General features: G+C 61.2%; 1 protein-coding gene across 2 annotated transcripts in view; it reads left to right on the top strand.

Annotated features, from left to right (window-relative positions):
* LHPP (phospholysine phosphohistidine inorganic pyrophosphate phosphatase) overlaps positions 1–21,005 on the top strand; it is a 128,668-nt gene extending 107,663 nt beyond the window's left edge. The window contains exons 7-8 of one of the 2 annotated variants that reach the window (XM_070364037.1): positions 2,635–2,776; positions 20,184–21,005. In XM_070364037.1, coding sequence (XP_070220138.1) covers positions 2,635–2,776; positions 20,184–20,219 — 178 coding nt within the window. In that variant the 3' untranslated portion in view covers positions 20,220–21,005. The remainder of the gene's footprint in view (positions 1–2,634; positions 2,777–20,183) is intronic. The other variant, XM_070364038.1, reaches the window with a different exon arrangement.
* The last annotated feature ends 227 nt before the right edge of the window (positions 21,006–21,232 follow it).

Below are 21,232 nucleotides of genomic sequence, written 5' to 3'. Positions count from 1 at the left end.
GTCCTTCCGATGAACACTCAGGACTGATCTCCTTTAGGATGGACTGGTTGGATCGCCTTGCAGTCCAATGGACTCTCAAGAGTCTTCTCCAACACCACAGTTCAAAAGCATCAATTCTTGGGCACTCAGCTTTCTTTATAGTCCAACTCTCACATCCATACATGACTACTGGAAAAACCATAGCTTTGACTAGACAGACCTTTGTTGGCAAAGAAATGTCTCTGCTTTTTAATACGCTAAGTTGGTCATAACTTGGTCACACAGTGGACAAGTTAATTCTCAGTTTGTATGACAGTAAAGCAAGGAGGAACGCAGACGGCAATGGCGACCCACTCCAGTACTCTTGCCTGGAAAATCCCATGGACGGAGGAACCTGGTAGGCTGCAATCCATGGGGTCGCTGAGGGTTGGACATGACTGAGCGACTTCCCTTTCACTTTTCACTTCCATGCATTGGAGAAGGAAATGGCAACCCACTCCGGTGTTCTTGCCTGGAGAATCCCAGGGACGGCGGAGTCTATGGGGTCACACGGAGTTGGACACGACTGAAGTGACTTAGCAGTAGCAAGGCAAGGAGGAAACCTGGGGGAGGGGAGAATGAGGGGGAGGGGCTCCATGAGATGTTAAATATAGTGTAGCGCCTCCATCCCTGGACACACCTGGGCCAAGGGACAGGTGAGGGATGGTGTTCCTGTGGTTCCAGGCCTGGCCAGAGTGTGGCACCCAGGAAGGAGCAGCGTGCAGATGGCACCTGGGGCCCTGCCTTCCGTGCGACCTTCAGCCCACACAGCACCCAGGGGAGGTGGGTCCTGTTACCCTCCTTCCCCTCACCACCAGGCTGGCCTGCCCATGATCCCATCCCGGCGTACCCAAGCCCTTCACACCTGAGGCCAAGGCTCGAGTCCCCAAGGTCACTGGAGGGGGTCCTAGGCCGAGAGGGCTAAGAGAGAAGACGGGCCACTGGGGCTGCCTGAGCCCAAGGCTTGAGTCCCAAGGCCCCTGGAGGGGGATCCTAGGCTGAGAGGGCTAAGAGAGAAGACGGGTCACTGGGGCTGCCCCAAACCCGGGGAGCACCACGGCTCCGAATCCTGAGCCTAAACTGCTGCCCTCTGCCAGGTACCCCACCCCCATCCATAAAGGAGACAACGCCCCCTTGAAGCTCCCTGAGCCAGTGTTCCGGAGGACTGCACCATCCTCGCCCACAGCCAGGTGGGAGCTGCTCCCAGGCCGAGTGAGTGAGTGAGTCACTCAGTCGTGTCCGACTCTTTGCGACCCTATGGACTGTACAGTCCATGGAATTCTCCCGCCCAGAATACTAGAGTGGGTGGCCTTTACCTTCTCCAGGGGATCTTCCCAACCCGGGGATCTAACCCAGGTCTCTTGCACTGCAGGTGGATTCTTTACCATCTGAGCCACAAGGGAAGCCCAAGAATACTGGAGTGGGTAGCCTTTCCCTTCTCCAGGAGATCCTCCCAACCTAGGGATCAAACCCGGGTCTCCCTCATTGCAGGCAGATTTTTTACCAGCTGAGCCACAAGGGAAGCTCCCAGGGCAAAGGGCTGTCTTACACTGGTTTATGGCTTCCCAGTAAATCGTGGGGCAGGACCAGTGTCTGAGGCCCATCAGAGCAGTGTTGAGTGAGTATTCTGGAGGAGCCCCTCACCCTCCCAGGCTAGAGATGAATCTGAAGAAAACAGGGTTCCATCTAGGAACCGTCCAGGGCTCGGTGGCCTGCCAGGAGCCGGGGCAGCTTGGACAGGGTCCCTGCCCTCACAATCGGCCCAGTGTGGGGCACGCTACCCCCGGCAAGCTGGCGTCCCCGAGGGCCAGAATGAATGGCCCCCCTCACTGGGCGGCTTTGCCCGTTTACGAGGTGCCGTCTGGACTGTGATGAATAAGTGGCATCCATCAGCTTTTCGGGGAACCTGGCCAGGGTGGAAGGTGCTAAATCAACATGGGCGAGGGGCACCTGGCTCTCCGCTGTTTCACTCCTGGCCCGTGCCAGCCCATGCCTCAGTTTCCCCATCGGTGCCCACTCCCTGATGCCCGGCCCCTGCCCTGTAAGTGCAGGCACGTGAGAGTCTTGGCAGGAAGGGAGCCCTGGACCCCCCTCTGCCTGGGGGTGGGAGTGCCGGGGGAGCTGGCTCAGCTCTCTGGGAGGGCAGCCCATCCCATCTCAGTGCAGCCTCCCAGGGGCTCTCAAGCCTGGGTCCGCCCCTCCCTGGGCCTCAGTTTTCCTCACCTGGGAAATGAAGGGGCTGTGCCCTAAATTCCCTCCAGCTCCTGGGCTCGGGGTTCGATTTACCATGTTTGGGGCTTGTTCCATCCCCTGGGTACGGGGAAGACGCCAGCACTGGAGGCAGAATCCGAGTCCCAGCCCCACCACGTGCTGGCCATGTGGCCTGAAGCAAACCCCTTACTCTCCCGTGTCCCCGTCTCCAGGGTGTGAGATGTGACGTCTTCACCAGCTGGACCTCAAGGAGGTGCCACCGAGGATGTGCTGGGCGGACCCCCAGGGCTCTCTCTCCCCAGGGCAGTGGGTTCAGGCCTCTCTGGCACTGTGGCCAGGTGGGCAAGGCTTCAGGGTAAGGCCAGCCCCGAGTGGTCTCCAAGTGGCATTTGTTGGCTGTTGCAGGTACCTCCGGCCCCAAGGTTACCTCTGCCCGCCTGGAGGTCCTCTGCAGTCAATGGATATGAGCTACAGAGCCGGTGGCATTTGCCATGCCCAGCTCTGGCCCCAAGATGAGGGCTGGCCAGGACTGTCCCTCCCACGGCGGGTGAGTTGCTGGACCTGGGGAGTCGCTGTGCCTCTTATTATATCTGGTTGGTCTGGAGCATACCCTTGACTATCCAGCCTCCCTAACACCACCAGTGAAGCGGTGACAAGACCAAACTAGAACATTTGCTTTCCTTATTGTGAGCTTTATTAAGACAGCTTTACTGCAGCCTCCAAGGGAACTGGGAGGAATGGTCCCAGCCATCATCCCATCACGCTCAGACGGCTGTTCATCGCCTCTGGCTTCCTGCCAGCCCCCTTGGTAGCCGTGGTCACGTTCGTGTGTCCCTCTCCCCTCCCCTGACCGTTGTCCACAGCAGCATCTTATTTTACGAAGCAGATCAGCCATACTAGACTTAAGTACCCTCCCTGTGGTTTGACTGGTTTGGACTGGTTCCTCTTGTACCTGTAGCTTTTGTCCTTCAATTCAGCTCACTTTTTCTGAAAACCGTCCACGTGCCAGACTCCGTATGAGGTTCCCTGGGGATGAAATTCTTAGGGAAGGTTTCCAGGAATGGGACTGAAGCCCTTAATCCTTTTTATGGATCTTAACATCTTCAGCCACGTGACCTCAACAGAGGGCTGTCAGCTTGCGTCCCCGGGGAGGAGGGCGGCTGAGTAGTCTTGCCCCAGGACGGATGCGTCAGGACAAACGGAGAGACTGCAAGCCTGCCACATGCAGGGGGATGGGGGGATGGGGGGCTGTCCCAGAGGCAGGGCTGCCGTCCATGGGCAACCCCCCCACCCCCCACGGGGAGCATTCCTTGTGAACAGGCGCATCCGTCTCAGTGAGCAGCCCCTGGAAGCGTTTCGTGATGACCGCCTGGGACAATTTGGCCCTTTCGGTACCTCCCAGCGTCTGTCCGTGGCGGCTGTCACCCCACCTCGTCACCCTGAGCCCACGCTGACTTCCACTGCCCAGCGCGCAGTGTCCCATCTGGGTCTCACGGGGACAAGGGGAAGTCACCTGCCCTAGTAGATGTGGGCCCTCACCCAGGGCCCCTGTGCGAAGTGCTCCCTCCAGGAGCACACACAGGAGTGCTCCCCACTGTGGCCCCTGCCAGCCTTGGGACCGGGAGGGTCTCCTTCCCCCCACTTTTCACAGGAATAGCCCATGCTCCGAGCTCAGGAGCGGGGGGAGACAAGGCCACGGCACGGGTGGGCAGCTGACCCCGGGAAGAGGTCCCGAGCGAGCTGGCAGCAGGTCCTTCTTCTGCCCCGTTCGTGCTGGAGGCTCCTGATTGTGGTTAGAAGGTGACAGGCGATTGACTCTGGGGGCCCTCAGAGCACAGCACGTGAGCACTTGGCGCCCAGCATCCCATGTTTCATTTACCATCTTGTTTAACGGGGCCAGCTGTCTCTCACGATGGAGTGAGTCCTCCATGTGTGAGGCCTCGGGGTCCCCCTTTGCCAGCTTGGAGGGGCATCCCGTGCATGCAGGGACCACCGGGTGGGCTGAGTGAATGGGGAGGGCACACAGCAGGCTGCCCAGGGAGGGAGCGACTGCCACCTGACCCTGCAGGCGCACTGCGAGCCCCGCGATGTTCACGATTGGAACTGAGCAGGGAAATCCATGCATGGAGCTCATTAATAAAGCAGAAAGGGAAAGTGAAGTCGCTCAGTCGTGTCTGACTCTTAGCGACCCCATGGACTGTAGCCCACCAGGCTCCTCCATCTATGGAATTCTCCAGACAAGAACACTGGAGTGGGTTGCCATTTCCTTCTCCAGGGGATCTTCCTGACCCAGGGATCAAACCCAGGTCTCCCACACTGCAGGCAGACGCTTTACCGTCGGAGCCACCAGGGAAACCCCGTGAATAACCACAGGCTCTAAAGCTTCACGTGGCTCCTGGGACCGTCCCCAGCTGCCTGTGCTGTCCCAGCCTGCTCACCCCCACCCCCCACCTCATTTGTCCCAGGTCAGCATCCGCCTCGGTCACCTGTCAGCCCCTAACGTGGGACATCCACCCCCATACGGGAGAAAGGAGCTGGAGAGCCAGGAGGGTCAGCTGAAACCCCCGGGTTTTATGAATGGAGAATCCAAAGTCCAAAGAGGAGAAGGGACTTCTCTGAACTCAGGGTGTCTAGGCAGGAACTCGGGAGCAAGTGGGACTAGTTTGGGAAGCCCTTGGCTGAACAAGCCAGCGACCCACTGAGCAGGACGTTAGGAAGTCAGGGGACCAGGTCGAGCCAGTCTTGGAGCCACGCAACAGCCATTTGGAGGGAGGTGGCCAGAGGTCTGCTCATCCTGGAAGAAGGCCTTTCTGAGCTCCTGCAGACCCCCACCTCCCCACCCACTGCTGGGTCCCTGCTGTGCTTGAGGCCACACAAGCCCCAACGTGGGCAGGGCCAAGACCCTCCTGGTCTCTGCCGCTGGAACAGTGGTCTCTCATGAAGAGTCATCTGCTTCTCTGTAAACTGGATTTCCCTCTTTGCCTTGGCTGCCTGGGAACTCAAGAGTACATTTTTTAAAAAATTACTTATTTACATGGCCGCACCGGTCCTAGTTGGTGGCACGCGTGATCTTTAGCGTGGCTTGTGAACTCTTAGTTGCAATATGTGGGATCTGGTTCTCTAGCCAGAGATTGAACCTGGGCCCCTGCATAGGGAGCATGGCATCTTAGCCTCTGGGCCACCCGGGAAGTCCCGACATTTTTTGGTTCAAACTCAAGTTTCTGGCGCTGTCCTAAACGTCACTGTGAGTCTTTCTAGTCTACCTGGGACAATTAAAAAACAACCCAACCCTTGTTTCATACATGTTGTCCTGTGTTTCGGGAGCCTTTCTCACTGGTGTGTGTTGTTTCATTGTATGACTGGCCCACAGTTCTTCATTCTGCGATTGATGGACACTCGGGTGGTTTCTTGTTCGGGGTCGCTCCGCACAGGGCCGATGGAACGTCCCTGTCCATGTCTCTCAGTGGATGCGGGCTCGTTTCTCTCAGGCACGCACCCACGGTGGAATCCCAGGGTCACCCCATTCATGTGTTTAGCGTTAGGAAATGCTGTGTCTGCCGAGTGTTTTCTGGATGCCACAGCCATTCACACGTCCCTTGCTGGTGAGAGGTGCCCCCTGCTCATGTGCTGCCAGCCCTCCCTGCCGGCCCTCTGGCCATGCTCCTGGGCGAGCGGGGTGTCCTGCCCTGAATTCACCTAAGCCTGCTGGCTCTGATGCTCGTGAGCACCTCGAGCTGCCTTTGGCCGCTGGACCCCCTGGTTTGTGAGGCTCCAGTTTTAACCCTTTGAAGTGGCACACAGGCAACAAAGCAGGTAAGGTCTCCCACGTGAGCCCCCAGGATGGGGCATGGAGCTGATGAAACTGCACGCTCTGCAGAATGAGAGCTCCACACGCTGGTCCCTGAGCAGCAGCCAGGAGGCTCAGCCTGGCCCATCGCCTTCGGAGACTTCCCTCTCGAGCTAATGGACGGGATAGGGCTTCTGGGTTCGAGCTCTGCTCCTCCATGAGCTCTGGGCAAGTTCCTTCTCACCCATCCCAAATCTCGATTATCTCACCTTTCAAAGAGAGTGGGGTATGGGTGCCCTCCATCAAGGACCGCCTCATGAGAACCAGGGCCTGGAGGGTGCAGGCCGAGGGCCAGCTGTGCTAGCCATGGGGTCTCCCTGGCCCAGTCTAGCCTCTGGAGGAGGGGACGGGCAGCGTGTGTGGGGGAGGTAGGGAGGAAGTACCGCTGCGTGTGCCGCTGGGGCACAGAGTGCCCTCCCGGGAGATCCGGCCCTCGGAGAGCCCATCGAAGGGGCTGGGCCAGCTGGTTTTAATCTAAACACACCCCAGGTGTTCCCCATATTTTTATCAAAACACTCTGAACAGCTGCCAGGGTCTCGTCTGCTGGAGGGTGGGCCCCCTGCCCACCACCTGCTAGCCCAGCCCCTGGCTCCTGGTGGGGCTCAGACAGTGCTTCCGGCAGGTTGGGAAGGAAGGCAGAGGGGCCCTCCCAGCACTGCTGTGTGACCCCGGGCAGGCCACTTGCCCTCTCTGAGCCTCCACTTTGTCAGCTGTAAGATAGGGGCCATAGCGCCTATCTCCCGGGCTGCTGCACAGACCACAGCAGCTGCAGCACCGTACGTTCCCGTGCGAGACCCCCAGGGGAGAGGGCCTCAGTGACTGTCATTATCAGGAACAATACTATGAGCGGAGCATCCCGTCAGCTTGGAGACAAGGGCCCCGAGGGCAGGGCTTGGGGGCTGGTTCAGCCTCCCCCTGGGGCTCCCCCTTCCCTCTCTGAGGAGTCCTAGCGTCCCTGGTCACAGTCACCCAGCATCTCTGTAAGCGCTGCCTCGGCCCCACCGAGTAGGAGGGTGGCGCTTGTTCCCTGCAGCCTGGCTGCACTCTGGGGAAGGTCCCCCCCAAGATCCATGGTCCTCGGGACCTTCTCCGCAGGTGGCAGCAGCTCTCCAGACTCCGAGCCCGACGTGAGCATCTCACGCCCACCTTGTGGACTCTGCCCCTCCCCTCGGGTCAGAGCAGCCCGCGAGGGCTCTTCACCCGCCCCGTCCAGCGCCTGCCGGCTAGCCACCCACCCAAACCACGGGTCCGCGTGCCTGCCCTCCATGTGTCTTCCCCCTGCCTCTCCCCCACAGCCCTGGGGGGGCTCTTTCCAGACCCACTCACGAGAGATGCAGGGCTCCGAGTGTTTCCTCAAGGCCACACAGCAGTCAGGGCCAGCCCAGTCTGAAGCTGGGGTCAAGCACCCTCTGCCCAGCCCAGCAGGCACCCCCCGGCCCTCCCCTGCCCTGGGCCAGGTGTGGTTGTAATTAGGGGCCTCTAGGGTCAGACCAGGGGCGGGGGAGCCTGGTGGGCTGCCGTCTGTGGGGTCGCACAGAGTCGGACACAACCGAAGCGACTTAGCAGCAGCAGCAGCAGCAGCGTCAGACCTGAGATGTCTTCTGGGACTGGAGAAGGGGAAAGGAGAGAGAAACCACTTCTGCTGTTTGACCATGTGTGGGAGTCACAGGGGCTGTATGTGATGGCTAACCACTTTGGCATGACTTGGGTGCCCTGGTGGTTCCCTGCGTGCCAAGAAGCTCTGCCTGCTCTGTTGACACAGCCACCCTCTTTGGGGTGCTCTTCCCATGACTCTCAAATGTCCCAAGTGGATTCCCCGTGTCTCTGAGGCTGAGTGGGTGTTCATTTACTCATCCAGGGGGTAGGATGGGTCCCGGAGACCATGGTGGCGGGCGGGGGGCCGTTCTTTCTGAGTTAGACCTTACAAAGCGGAGGGGGCACGAGAGCATGTTCTAGGCAGTGACATGGACAGTTGGGGAACCTGAGTGTGTGGACACCCGAGCTGGGGGGCTATGGGGGCGTGTGGCGGGCGGGCTCTGGGGCGACTCCGTGGGCCACGTGAAGGAGACTGGATTTAGACTTGCCGGGATATGGACACCCGAGCTGGGGGCTATGGGGGGGTGTGGCAGGCGGGCTCTGGGGTGACCTCGTGGGCCACGTGAAGGACACTGGATTTAGATTGCTGGGATATGGACACCCGAGCTGGGGGGCTATGGGGGGTGTGGCGGGCGGGCTGCGACCTTGTGGGCCACGTGAAGGAGACTGGATTTAGATTGCTGGGAGTGGGGAAGCACAGGGCGGGCGCCTGCCTGACGCCTCGGGCCCCTCGTGGTGGTTTAGTGCACCCCCAGCTTCTGTGAGCCTCTGCATCCAACACCCACACCTGCAGTGTGGGCCCTGCCCTCGGGTGTTGGAGCCCGCTTAGCGTGAAGGCGCAGAGCACTGCAGGCCTGGGTGGGCGCAGGGGGCTTGCCTCTTCGGGTTCAGTGACACTGGCCACTAGCAGTGTCGTGCTCATGGTGACACGTTCACGCCTCTGGGAGCCTGGGTTTGCGGGAGAGGGTTTCATTCTGGTGAACGCTTCTCCACAAGGGAGCTCTCCGTGGCCTGGCGCTCGGGGGCTGGGCAGTGGGCCTCCCCACGGAGGTGAGGATCCAGATTGCGTGTGCCCCACAGGAGGGGCGGGACAGTGAGGCCAGGCGGGGCTTCCGGGCCCAGAGCCTCAGATACCTGCCTTCCTGCCCCATGGCCTTGGGGACGGAGTGGCCCCCACACCCAGGTTTCTAGGCAGCTCTGGCTCACAGGGAGCCAGATGCTGGCGAGGACATGCAGCTCCCAGTGGTCAGAAGGAAGGAGGCCCCTTGCTTGTCTGCTCAGGCAGTTGGCTGATTGTTCCTGTCTCTGACAGCTCCCAGCAGACGGCCACCACGGGGATGCCCCTGAGCTCAGGGAGCTCAGGATTTGGAGGGAGCGTCACCCAGGCAACCAGACACTGCAGCAGAGTGTAACCAGTGCTCCAATGGGGTCAACACAGGTTGCCACAGAGCACAGAAGGGGCACCTAACTGAGACGAGGGCCGGGGGCAAGGCTTCAGGGAAGGCTTCCTGGAGGAGGTGGCTTGTTCCTTGAGAAATGAGCCAGAAAGCCAGTGATGCTGGGGCAGGGCAGCAAATTCAGAGGCTCGCACGGGCAGGCGGGAAATGTGGTGGAGGGGATTGGGCCTGGTCTAAGAGTGGGGAGATGATAGAGAACGGTGGGGAGTGTGGTAAACTAGAAGCCGCTTGCCCCATTTGAGGGAGCGGCTGCCACGCGGTATCCGCTGGCTTTGCCTGTGGAATCCCCAGCCCAGTGTTAGGAATCTTTCAGATTTTCAAACGAAGTCAAGTTTCCAGCTCCTGTTCTCGAAACACTCTTATGCGGGCCCCACCCAGACGCATCCAGGGGTCCCCGGTTTGTGACTCTGGCCTCGCTGTGCATATGCATCGGGCAAAGGACGAGGCAGGGGCTCCAGCTAGGGTTGGAGGTTCAGGGGACCTCGTTTGTCAGCGTGAGGAAGCCTCTCGAATCTGCGAATGGGCCAGCGGGCGGCCATGCGGCACCACCCACTCATGTCTGCACGCCCCAACTCGGTTCTCAGCACGCCAGGTGCCCACAGCCAACGGGCAGGGAGAACCTCGCAGGAAACAGCTAGCTCATCGGGTCAGTTCTGGTTGACAAGGTGCCACCAGGCTGAAACACCCATAAACAGGCCCATTTCCTTCCTGCAGGCAGAGGGGCCCCAGGGCGGATGCCAGGGTCCACGGCTTGGGCCCCTACTGCCCTCTGCCTGGTTCCTCCTGGGTGGAACAGGCCTGGCCTGGGTGCCAGGGCCCCCAGGGCCCAGCTCAGGAGTTCCGGGGTCTGCCATGAGGGGTTGGGGGAGGGGTGGTGTTCTGCAGCTCCAGGGTGGACCGTGCCTTTCTTTCCCTCTTTGGTGTCTCACAAACACCCTTCCGGGCATTAGTCAAAGGTAGCAGACCCTTCCTGGGGCCCACCTCCGGCCAGGGGCTAACCCAGAGGCCAGGGTGCACCCCTGCCCACGGGGCTCTCAGCCTGGCCGGAGGTCAGCCAGCACATCAGCGGTTCCCAGACGCACAATCTGTCCCGTGTGCCAAGGGCAGAATCACTAGAGAGAGCCTGGGTTTAAATCCAGACACACAGGATTGAGGTCCCAGTGCTGCCATTCACTGCCTGTGACTGTGGGCAGGCTTCCCCCACATCACAGGACTGTGTGGTCATCTCTAGAACAGGCCATCCCGGTGCCCACTGTGGGGCATCGTGCAGGGAACATGGGAGACGCTCCTCGAAGCCTGCCCGCAGCAGCTGCGGGTCCGGTGCCCAGCTGTCCCCCTGGCCTTGTGGTGCAGTGTCTGTGGCTCACCCATGCCCCCAGCCGGGTGAGCTTTGCCTGCATCCTGGAACCTGCCTGCGGGTGGGTGGGCCCTCGAGTCAGCGGCAGGTTCCTCTGCGGCCTCAGTTCACACACCAGGTCCAGCAAGTGCCCCCTCCTGGTGGGAGAGACTCCTGATCCTTCCCAGCTGGGGGATGGCTCAGCCATCCTGAGTGGGGTTCTGGGTCCTGGGGTGCCACCTGCCTGAAGGAGAGGGGGCGTCCGGGGAATGGCCGAGGCTGCAAGGTGCTCGACACAGGTGCGACCCTCTCTTCTCTCTGGGGGCACCCCTGCGCCCCCTCCCGCTCCAGCCCACTTGTGCACATGCACAGCCAGGGTCTCCCAGCTGGTGGTCCCAGGACCCGCCCCCATCTTTAGATCCTCCTACAAGCGAGGCTGCGGGGAGGGGGAGGGAAGGCAGCCAACCTTCTGTGCCCCTGCCCCTCCCCCCGTGATGTCAGCTCCAGGCTCCACAGTTGGGTCCCCAAGGGGCCTGGCTCACCGGGGCGCACCTCTTTGTCATTTACACAAAGCCTCCATTGGAAGAGGGTACTCTGGGGGAAGCTTTCTCTCCCCACCCCCACCCCATTGCCCGTTACGGAGGAGCAGACAGCCAGACGGACAGGGGAGGCCCAGGTACCTGCCAGGATAGGGAGCCCCTGGGGCGTTCCCCTACCCCCACCCCCCAGCAGAGCTCTGACCTCCGGGGAGGCTCAGCCAGTAGAAGTGTGTCCCCATCGGCTTCCAGGCCAGGGAGCCCCGGGAGGTCTTCAGAGGGGCCTGAGACCAGGACTGTCTTAAGCCTGGGTTTTTATTTCAGTATATTACCCACCATGTGATTTTAAGGCATCCAGAGGGGGCCCCCACCACCATCTGCACGAGCAGGTTGGGTGACCGAGGGGCAGGAGAAGGGGCTCAGGGGGCTCCAGGCTGCTCTGCTCCACCGAGGCTGGGCCCAAACAGGTGAGACAGAAGGCGGGCAGTGGGGGACCTGGAGGCCAGGGAAGCCGAGGGTCTGGTGGGTGGCGCTCCAGGACACAGGCCTGAGGCCCTGGGCAGGTTTCCGAGTGAGACCAGGGATCCAGGCCTGGAGCCCACGAGCGGTCCAGGCAGGATGATGGAGGGTCCTCGTCTCCAAGGTGGCTTCATTGCAAGCAGGGATTGGGGTCAGAGTCCCCGTGTGAAGCAGGGCTCGGCGGCTGTTGGCAGGCTCCAGGCTGGGGCTCTGCAGAGACCAGCTCCTGCCTCGGTTTCTCCGTCCGCAGCAGGACTAAACCAGAGGTTCCCGGAGGTGCCTGGGGTGTCAGCCTGAGTCTGGGCCCACCCCACCCCACCTCTGAGATCTGTGGCCAGGAGCATCCTCCCAGGCCACACCACCACGAGGTCGCACCTGCCAGCAGCCGGCGCAAGCCGGGGATCACTGGCTTGCCCCTCTGGGTCCTAGCAAACTGCTGTCTGGACGGCGAGCATCCTGGGCCAGCAGGTGGACTGTGGGAAGCCCCATCCATCTTTAGACCATGGCCGGTGATGAGGATCTCATCACCCACTCTCAGAAGAAAGTGGACAAGGGCCGGTGGAAGCAGGTCCCGGTACGCACCCCTTGGTGTCTGCAGGAGGCCACACGCTGGCCTGTACCATCTTAGGAACAGGCACTCAGGCCCCCGGGGTCTTGGACTCCAGCGGCTCAGCTGGAAAGACACCCTTGGCTCCGCCTCGTCACCTCCGGCCCACAAATCGAAGCCCTCTCTGCCCTTTTCTTCCAACTTCGTCAGCAGAGCCTGGAGTTGGCGTCAGCCTCGGCTGGGTCACTTGCCCTGGAGCCAGGGCCTGGTTCCCTGAATCCACGTGGCCGGCCCAGCCTGCCCTAGCGCCCAGCCCTTGGCCACCCGGGGTGCGGCCGGCGCTTCCAAAACCATCCGGATGAGGATGCACGCCGCACCCCGTACGGGCAGCGCCATGGCCTCTGGTCTCTGCCCAGCCCTGTCCTGGAGCAGACCCGGGCTGGGGGTGGGGGAAGGGTGGGGCAGGGTGGCCCTGTGTCCTCGAGAATGTCACAGGGAGGTCCCCTTGGTCAGCGGAGCCACGGAGGAGGGGGCGGGCATGGCGACTGCTCTTGCTGGGCTCCTCTGCTGGACGTCCAGCCGCCATTTTTGGTGGGCCAGTACAAAGATGGGCCCTGTGAAGCTGTCCAGACCGACACAGATTGGCCTTGTCCTCTGCCTCTGCCGTTGCCTCCTTCCCTCGCTCACGGGGCGTGAGGGGGCAGAATAACTAACAGGTGGAGCCCCTCTGGGTGGGGGCCTTTGTTCATTTACTGGTTGGCAGACCCTTCCTGGGTGCCTGTGTGGCCCATGTGGACGGTCACCGGGGCAGGAAGCCTGGCCCTTCCTTCTAGGCAGCTCAGGTCAGCTGGTGCTCGGCCAGCATGGTGTGAGAGTTGGGGGCAGGGGCCAAGTTCTGGGTGCTCAGAAAAGAGAGCAGCTTGCTACGGAGCATAGAGGTGGAGATGGGAACAGGAGGGTGAGGCTTTGAAGGATGAGTAGGAGTTTGTGGCTGGAGCAGGACCTGGCGATCATGCCTTTCTGGGACGTAGTGTGGACGGAGGTGCGGGAGAGCATGGACTGTCTGAAGAAGGTGGGCCCTGGACGCAGGGTGACTGAGAGGATACCCCGTTAGGACAAACTTGTCTGCTCTGCTGAGGAGCTGGGCTGTGACGTGGGCAATAGGGAGCCACAGCAGAGTTTACCCAGGGAGAGGTGGGAGCTGGTGAGGAGAGAAAGGATCTGCATGGGTCCCCGGGCTCACACTCAACCAGAGACTCCTGGACACTGCCCCCACACAGGAGCCTGGGAGGGCAGAGGCATCCACCTCCCCTCAGCCACGCAGCCACCCAGGGAACCTGCCTCTGCTTCCAACTTCGGAGAAGGACCTGAGGGCCACGCTCACATGGATGGCAGGGGCCGGGATCTAGCCTAATGCCCCTTCTTCTAGAAGCTTTCTTGACCCCCACATTCCATGCCACGCTAAGTCGCTTCAGTCATGTCCGACTCTTTGAGACCCTATGGACTATAGCCCGCCGGGCTCCTCTGTCCATGGGATTCTCCAGGCAAAAATACTGCAGTGAGTTGCCATGCCCTCCTCCAGGGGATATTCCTGACCCAGGGATCAAACCCGTGTCTCTTATGTCTCCTGCATTGCCAGGCGGATTACATATTGCCTCCCAAATTCCCTCAGACCCCACACCCTGTCCTTCCTTTCTCAGCCCTGGTCACGACTTTGAATGTGGGACTGGACCGTGGGCTCGAGGCGGGCAGAGGGCAAAGGCTGAGCAGCCAAAGCTGGCCTCCCCTCGAGGGCCCCCCGGGTGCAGGCAAGCTGCCAGGTGCTTCATTCTCAGTGACCCCACGCGCCAGACCACACGCCCACCTTACAGATGAGGAGACCGAGGCCGCGGGAAGTGAAGAGACACCGGCTGGGAAGAGAGCAGGGAGCCCGCCCTCCGCGGGCCTGGGGCGGCCCCACTCTGGAGGAGTTCGTTGGGGTGGAGGGCTGCTGCAGTCACAGCCCCCGTGGGGGCCCCAGCCGAGCCTCGGGGTACAGAGAGGGGCCTCTCCTAATCCCCCAGGGGAAGAGGGGCTCGGGGACTCCGGTGTCTGCTCCCCCACGCTTCTGTGTTCTGGTTCTCTTTCTTACCTTCCTCCCTCCATCTGTCGCTCTCGGCTCCCCACCCTGAGGGTCTCTCTGCCCCCTGCTGTCTCCCCCCTTCTCTCCTCTGTTTTCTCTCTCTCTCTCTCTGACTCAGTTTCTCTTTCCTCCAGCCTCCTCTTTTCCCGGATATGTGCGTCCCTCTGTCTGCCGGTGGGTCTCTTCTCTGCTCCTATCTCAGTCCTCCCCTTCCCAGTCCTCCTGCCTCCCAGTCCTCCTGCCTCTGAGTCCTCCCCCCCTCAGTCCTCCCCCCTTCCAGTCCTCCCGCCTCTCGGTCCTCCCCTCGCAGTCCTCCCGCCTCTCCATCCTCCCCTTCTCAGTCCTCCCCCTGTCAGTCCTCCCGCCTCACAGTCCTCCCCTTCTCAGTCCTCACCCCCTCAGTCTTCCCCCTCCCAATCCTCCCCCTCGTGGTCCTCCCGCCTCTCCGTCCTCCCCTTCTCAGTCCTCCCTGTCAGTCCTCCCGCCTTACAGTCCTCCCCTTTTCAGTCCTCACACCCTCAGTCTTGCCCCCTCCCAGTCCTCCTGCTTCCTCGTCCTCCCACCTCCCCAGCACGTCCAGCCCTGTCCGAGTAGGGCCTGCTCAAAGGCCAGGGGTGTCTCTCAGCCCCTTTGTCCATCACCCTCTGCTTCTGTTCCCACTGCCAAAGGGCATGTCTCTGCTGGGCTTCTTGGTTCAGCTTCTGTAGTGTGACCTCTTTGAGGCCCTGAGGATCACAGGTCACCAGCCGGCATGGCCTGTGGTCTTCTCCCGACCAGTTCGGCCAGGCATAGTGGCCTCGGGGGCCTCAGGGCGGGCGGGCCTGGACTGGGGGCCCCCAGAGAGCCAGCTGCGGCTCACGGCAGCGTCACGTAATTACGACATGAAAGTCCACGATTTCCTCTGTGTGTTGGCAAACAGCGGCTGGCTGCTAATGCAGTCCTTTCTTTTAATGGATTCTTGAATTCAAATGATATGTAATTAAGCATAATTAGCCGCGTACCCATCTCGGCTTGTACTGCATGCCACGTGGGGCTGCCTAGGATCTCATTAGGAGGCATCTTCTTTCACGGGCCGATTTCTGGTTCCCCCTCGGGGTGGAGTTGGTTCGACTGGACAGTGAACCTGGGCTGGGGGCTGGCGAAGGTCCGAGGTGGACAGTCCTGCGGCCAGTCCTGCGGCCAGCTGCCCCCAGCGAGGACGGGAGATGAAGACTGGGGGCGGGTGTTTGCTGGGAGAGGTTCCGCTCTGCTTTGAGGACGCCCTGCCGCCATCCCCCTCCCCCATCGCGGTGGAGAGAAAGGTCAGGGATCTGCCCTTGAGGGGCGCACAGAGAGGGCACAGGGGGTGTCAGCACCTGGGCGGGCATGGCCTGAAGACATCCCCCTCCTCCGACAGCCTCCTCCTGAGTGGGGGCTGGGCACCCCCACACAAGGGTGAGCCGGGCCTCAGGGCCGCCCTCCGCGAGGGAAACCCGTAAGGGCGCTTCCACGCGGTGCAGAGCCGCAGCCTCCGCACACAGGCTGAGCACGAGACCGGACGTCCGCTCAGGTCCTGCCTCCCTGCCACCCCCACCCCCCGGCCCCCACTGCAATGCCGCCGCCCCCCCCCCCAGCTCACTGTCTTCCCTGTACCTCGCACGCCGATGGGTCTCCATCCATTCATGCCATCTGTCTGCCCCCCACCAGTCTCCCTGCCTGGCCTCCTCCCAGCAGCCTGCCACTGGCCATGATCTCCATGCCGAATCTGCCTCCGGGCCTGCCCCCTCCAACCGTGTGTGTCTCTGTGTGCCTCCCGTGAGCACTCCCCATCCAGAGGCTAGGGACTGCACGCTCGGAGGTGTGCCAGCTCACTGGTGGTCACCGGGTGGGTGAGGGGTGGAGCTGTGCTGTGCTCAGCGCAGCAAGGAGGAAACCGAGGCAGAGGGGCGGTTTGTCGTGGTGGGTCTGCTGCCCGTTCAGGCGTTCCGTCTCCATCTCTCAGGGCCTGGCTCCCTGTGCCCTGGGCCAGGCTGCTCCCATCTCAGGGGGAGCTGCCCAGAGAGGAGTCCCTCACCCGCCTGCTTCAAAAAGACCTGAGCGAGGGGGGCACCCCTCAGTATGTTCAGGGGAGGGGTTGTCTGCCCTCTAGGAGGGCCTGGGCAGAGAGCCCCGAGTTCCAAGGAGGAAGACCCTCCTACAGGAAGGGCTGTCCGAAGAGACCCTGGACCCACCAGGAGGCCATGAATGCCCCTCCCTGAGGGGATGGGAAGGGAGGGGCCCTGGAGGGCAGACGGCCAGAGCCGGTGGCACGAGAGCCTTTGCTGGGGAGGCCCAGGAGGCAGTGGCTTGAGGCTTGTGGGCCTGTGTTCTGCATTCTCTTCTTTTCACAAAGTTTTAAATATGTAGAAACCATTCTTATCTCGAGTGCTGTACAAAAACAGGCTGCTGGTAGGGTTTGATCCGTGGGCCACAGAGAAGGACCGCCACGGTAGGAAACAGACACCTCTTCACGTGCGCTTGGGCTTCCCGGGTGGTCAAGAATCCACCTGCCAACGCGGGAGGCGCAGGAGACACGGGTTCAATCCCGGGGTCGGGAAGATCCCCTGGAGCAGGAAATGACAACCCACTCCAGTATTCTTGCCTGGACAATCCCCGTGGACAGAGGAGCCTGGCGGGCCACAGTCCACGGGGTCGCAGAGTCGGGACATGACTGAAGCAACTGAGCATGCACACACGGAACATGTGACTTTATATGAGACTTTTTAATGAAACTTTCACAGTAAAAACACCTCAAGTGTGACCCTACGCGTGTTTTACACTTGTCAAGTGCACTGAACGTGAACAGTGCGATGCTCTTTCCACCATGAACCACCCCCGCGATCACCACCTGGGCCAAGGTCTAGAACACTGCCACCCCACCCCCAGGAGAAAGCCGGCTTCTGGCCTCTGCCCAGGAGCCTGGCATCACCCACTCCAGAACTTGACATGAACAGGTCCTCTGGCCTGGATGCCTTGAGCCCAGCTTCTTCCACCCGCCGCGATGTCTATGGGGGACAAAGGGCAGACCTGGCAGCCTGGGGGGCTCACCGTGGGTGGTGGTGGTGTCCTGCCTGGGGGTAGCTGACCGTGGGTGGTGGTGTCCCGCCTGGGGGGCTCACCGTGGGTGGTGGTGTCCCGCCTGGGGGGCTCACCGTGGGGTGGTGTCCCGCCTGGGGGGCTCACCGTGGGGGGTGGTGTCCCGCCTGGGGGTAGCTGACCGTGGGTGGTGGTGGTGTCCCGGGCCGTCCAGGTGTGTGCACGTCCTACCCTGTTGATGGACATTTGTGCAGTTTCCACCTTTTTTTCTATTATGACCGAAGCCGCCAGAACATTCCAACACACGATTTTGGTGGACAGGCTGACGCCCTTTGGTTGTGTTGCCCGCCTAGAGGGGACTCGTGGCTCACAAATAGGTGCCAACACCGTTGTCCAGGGTGTGTGCCACCTACAACTTTTGACAGTTAACAAGCACGGATTTCAGCACCGACCCGCGGTAATTTGGGTCTTAAATTCCCGTGTTCACTAGATGTTTGGATCTGGCAAGAGCGAAATAATAATCCCTTAAATACCTCCACTGACACAAGAGTTGCTGATCCTGCGGGCAAGGGTGAGGGTCCTTGTGTGCTTGTCACTCTTGAGAAGACCAGGAGTGATGCCCAGTGCCTGCTGGCCCTGCCACCTGCAGGTGGCCTCTGCTTGAACTAGGTGCTGCCCACGGGGGCCTTCCTGGAGGGGTGGGAACATGTGTTCCCACGTGCCTCGAGGCTCTGGCACCCAGAATCGGGCCAGGAGTCAGAAGAACCGGGTCAGATCTGGGTCTGCCCTCCCTGCTGTGTGACCTCAATCAAGTCTCTGAACCTCTCTGATCCCCCATTTTCTCACCCGCTTCCACCCCGGGGACAGAAGGAGAAGAGGATGGGAGATGGGTGAGGGCCGTGCCTGGGGGGCAGCGGGGGTCACTGCAGCAGGCAGAGAAGTGGCCTCAGCCCGTACAAGAGGGTGGGCAAGTGAGCAGAGGTCCCGGGGAGGGGCACAGGGCAGAGTCAAAGGCGGGCCTCCTCAGTCATAAGGAGTATCCACACTTCCTGCTCCCACACCCCTGCCCCGCTCTCAGGCCTCAGCAGCCCTGGGCAGGAGGCCTCCAAGCCACTGGGCTGAAAGCTCTATGGAAGAAAATGTGCCTAGGACGCCCTGACGGTCCAGAGGTTAGGGCTTCGCGACGCCACTGTAGGGAGCACGGGTTCGATCCCTGGTCAGGGAGCTAGGATCCCACAAGCCACACGGTAACTCACCGCCCCCTCCAGCCCCCGCAAAAGGCACCTTTGCTCAGTTCAGCTCAGGTCAGTCACTCAGTCGTGTCCGACTCTTTGCGACCCCATGGACTGCAGCATGCCAGGCCTCCCTGTCCATCACCAACTCCCAGAGCTTGCTCAAACTCATGTCCATTGAGTCGGTGATACCATCCAACCATCTCATCCTCTGTCCTCCCCTTCTCCTCCTGCCTTCAGTGTTTCCCAGCATCAGGGTCTTTTCTAATGAGCCAGCTCTTCGCATCAGGTAGCCAAAGTATTGGAGTTTCAGCTTCAACATCAGTCCTTCCAATGAATATTCAGGACTGATCTCCTTTAGGATGGACTGATTGGATCTCCTTGCAGTCCAAGGGATTCTCAAGAGTCTTCTCCAACACCACAGTTCAAAAGCATCAATTCTTTGGTGCTCAGCTTTCTTTATGGTCCAACTCTCACATCCATACATGACCACTGGAAAAACCATAGCTTTGACTAGACAGACCTTTGTTGGCAAAGTAATGTCTGCTTTTTAATGTGCTGTCTAGGTTGGTCATGAGTTTCCTTCCAAGGAGCAGTGCCTTTAATTCCACGGCCTTTGCTCAGGATGGCCATTTTAGGGTCAAGTGCTTTTTCAGTATCAAAACTTTCCAAAGGGGTAACCTGACTTTTAGGATGTTGTCAGAACCCACTTCAGTCACTTCTTCCCGGGGGCGTCCGAGGTGGTGGCCCCGCTGCTGGGGTGGATGCGCTTTCATGCTTGCCTGGGGCATTTGGCTCAGACTTTGGGGCGATGCCAGCGGCAGCCCCTCAGCGTGGGAAGCTGCACCGGGGTATCCCCCTCACCCCTGCCATCAATCTCCAGCCCACGAGCAGTGGGGGTGGGGGGTGCCTTCCTGTCACCAGGGCCCCACACTCCAGTTGATAGCCCACCCTCCAGGCCACTCCCACAACTGTCAAGGCTCCAGGGGTCGTCCCCGGGAGCCCACCCTGAGCCCCTGCCCCCTCCTGGTACCAAGGCTGCAGCCCCATTAGTTCCCCTTCCCCTCTCACGTCTGCTGGGAGCCTGGCTCAGCCGCAGCCCCTGCACGGGGTCCCCTGCGGCCCCGCGGACACCCACCCTCATCGTGTGGCCTCACTGCCCTTGTTCTCCGTGTCCAGCGGGGCCTTGGGGAATAGAGGAGGGCACAGATGCAGGGTTTGGGTGGTCCTCGCCTCCCAGATCTCAGCCGGAGAGCAGCTTTGCGAGGAGCCTTCCTCTGCTGGGTGGTGCAGCCTCTGGGGGTACATGAGCCCCCCACCCACCCCGGGGTCTGGGTGGGAAACTCGGAGCAGGACGGAGCTCAGGGCCCCACTGTCCGGGGCGTGATGCTTCTGCTGGCAGCATGGATGGAGCAGGGGCCAGTGGCCACTCTGCCACGGGGCTCTGAGCAAGCTGCCCACAGGAAGGGCTCAGGGAGGAGTCCAGGCAGAGGGAGGCCTGGGTGCTTCTGAGTGGGGGTGGCCGGGACTGGGGCATGGGGAGGACAGGGACCACACCAGCCAAGGCCAGCCCGGCCTGATGGGACGCAGAAGGGCCTGGAAACCTCCGGAGGGTGAGGCCGGGCCTGTGCTGGATGCTGGGAAGGCAGTGACCTCAGAGGGTCACCTAGGGGTTACTGACCGGCTAACCCTCCGTCCTGCCCTCCAGGCCCAGCGACGAGCACCACCCGGAAGTCAAGGCTGATGGATACGTGGACAACCTCGCAGAGGCCGTGGACCTGCTGCTGCAGCACGCGGACAAGTGACGGGCCTTCTGGGAGGGCCCCGCCTCCTGCCACCCTGCCCCGTGCCCAGACCACCCAGGGTGCTGCCCTCGGCCCTGGATAAGCAGGCAAGAGGGTGCCAGCCAGGCAGTTTTGGGCCCCTGAGCCACCAGTTCCTCCTCTGTCTCCCTCTACCGACCCTCTCCTCCCCTCACCCTCCCCAGACACATCTCCCAGCCTCCTGGGGGGAGTTTGATCCCCGCTGATGGCCCATCCCATCTGTTTGTCCCTCTGGAAGTCGAGAGGTGGGCAGACTTGTTGAACGCCCACACCCACCCTCCATTCACACCACGTCCTTTAAATGTGCTACCTGATTGGACTCAGGCGTTTGCCCACTGTCTTTTAGTGAACAGTCCCTGCGCTTTAAGGAGGCACCTGGAGGAAGCGGGGGTCTCCCAGGCACCGTCCTTGTAGGCAGAGCTGAGCCAGCCTCCCCGGGACAGCCCAGCGGCTCCGGCCCCCACCCGGTGTCAGAGTGGGCACTCAGCGCTCCCCGTGCACCTCCCAAACCATGCAGCCCCTCTCCCCATCCCATCCCCTCTGGAGCCAAAACAGAATGGCTCCCAGGGCCACTCTGCCGTGCTTCAGCGTGAGAACTCTAACCTCTGGATGCCAGGTTGTGGATGGAGGGTACCTGCTAGAGCCTTAACGGTAGACTTGTCACCCCCAGGAAATTAATGGTGAAATAAACTCCGCCCTGACCTGCAGTGACTCATGCTCTAACTGCTCGGGGGCTGGGAGGACTGTCCCTGATCCCACCCTGGACTTGAACCCCTACACGTCAGAGGGCCCGCGCCCCGAGACACCTCACCTGCCTCAAGCCCTTCATTCAGCAGAGGGGGGGACACTGAGGCCCCATGGGGACCAGGTGGACAGGGCAAGCATGGGCCTCCGCTCAGGGTGGTGAGCTGCAGGCTTTCTGAATTCACCCACT

Source organism: Bos mutus, chromosome 26, assembly GCF_027580195.1.
Source record: "Bos mutus isolate GX-2022 chromosome 26, NWIPB_WYAK_1.1, whole genome shotgun sequence".
Taxonomy (NCBI): Eukaryota; Metazoa; Chordata; class Mammalia; order Artiodactyla; family Bovidae; genus Bos; species Bos mutus.
This window is presented reverse-complemented; position numbering and strand designations above follow the sequence as displayed.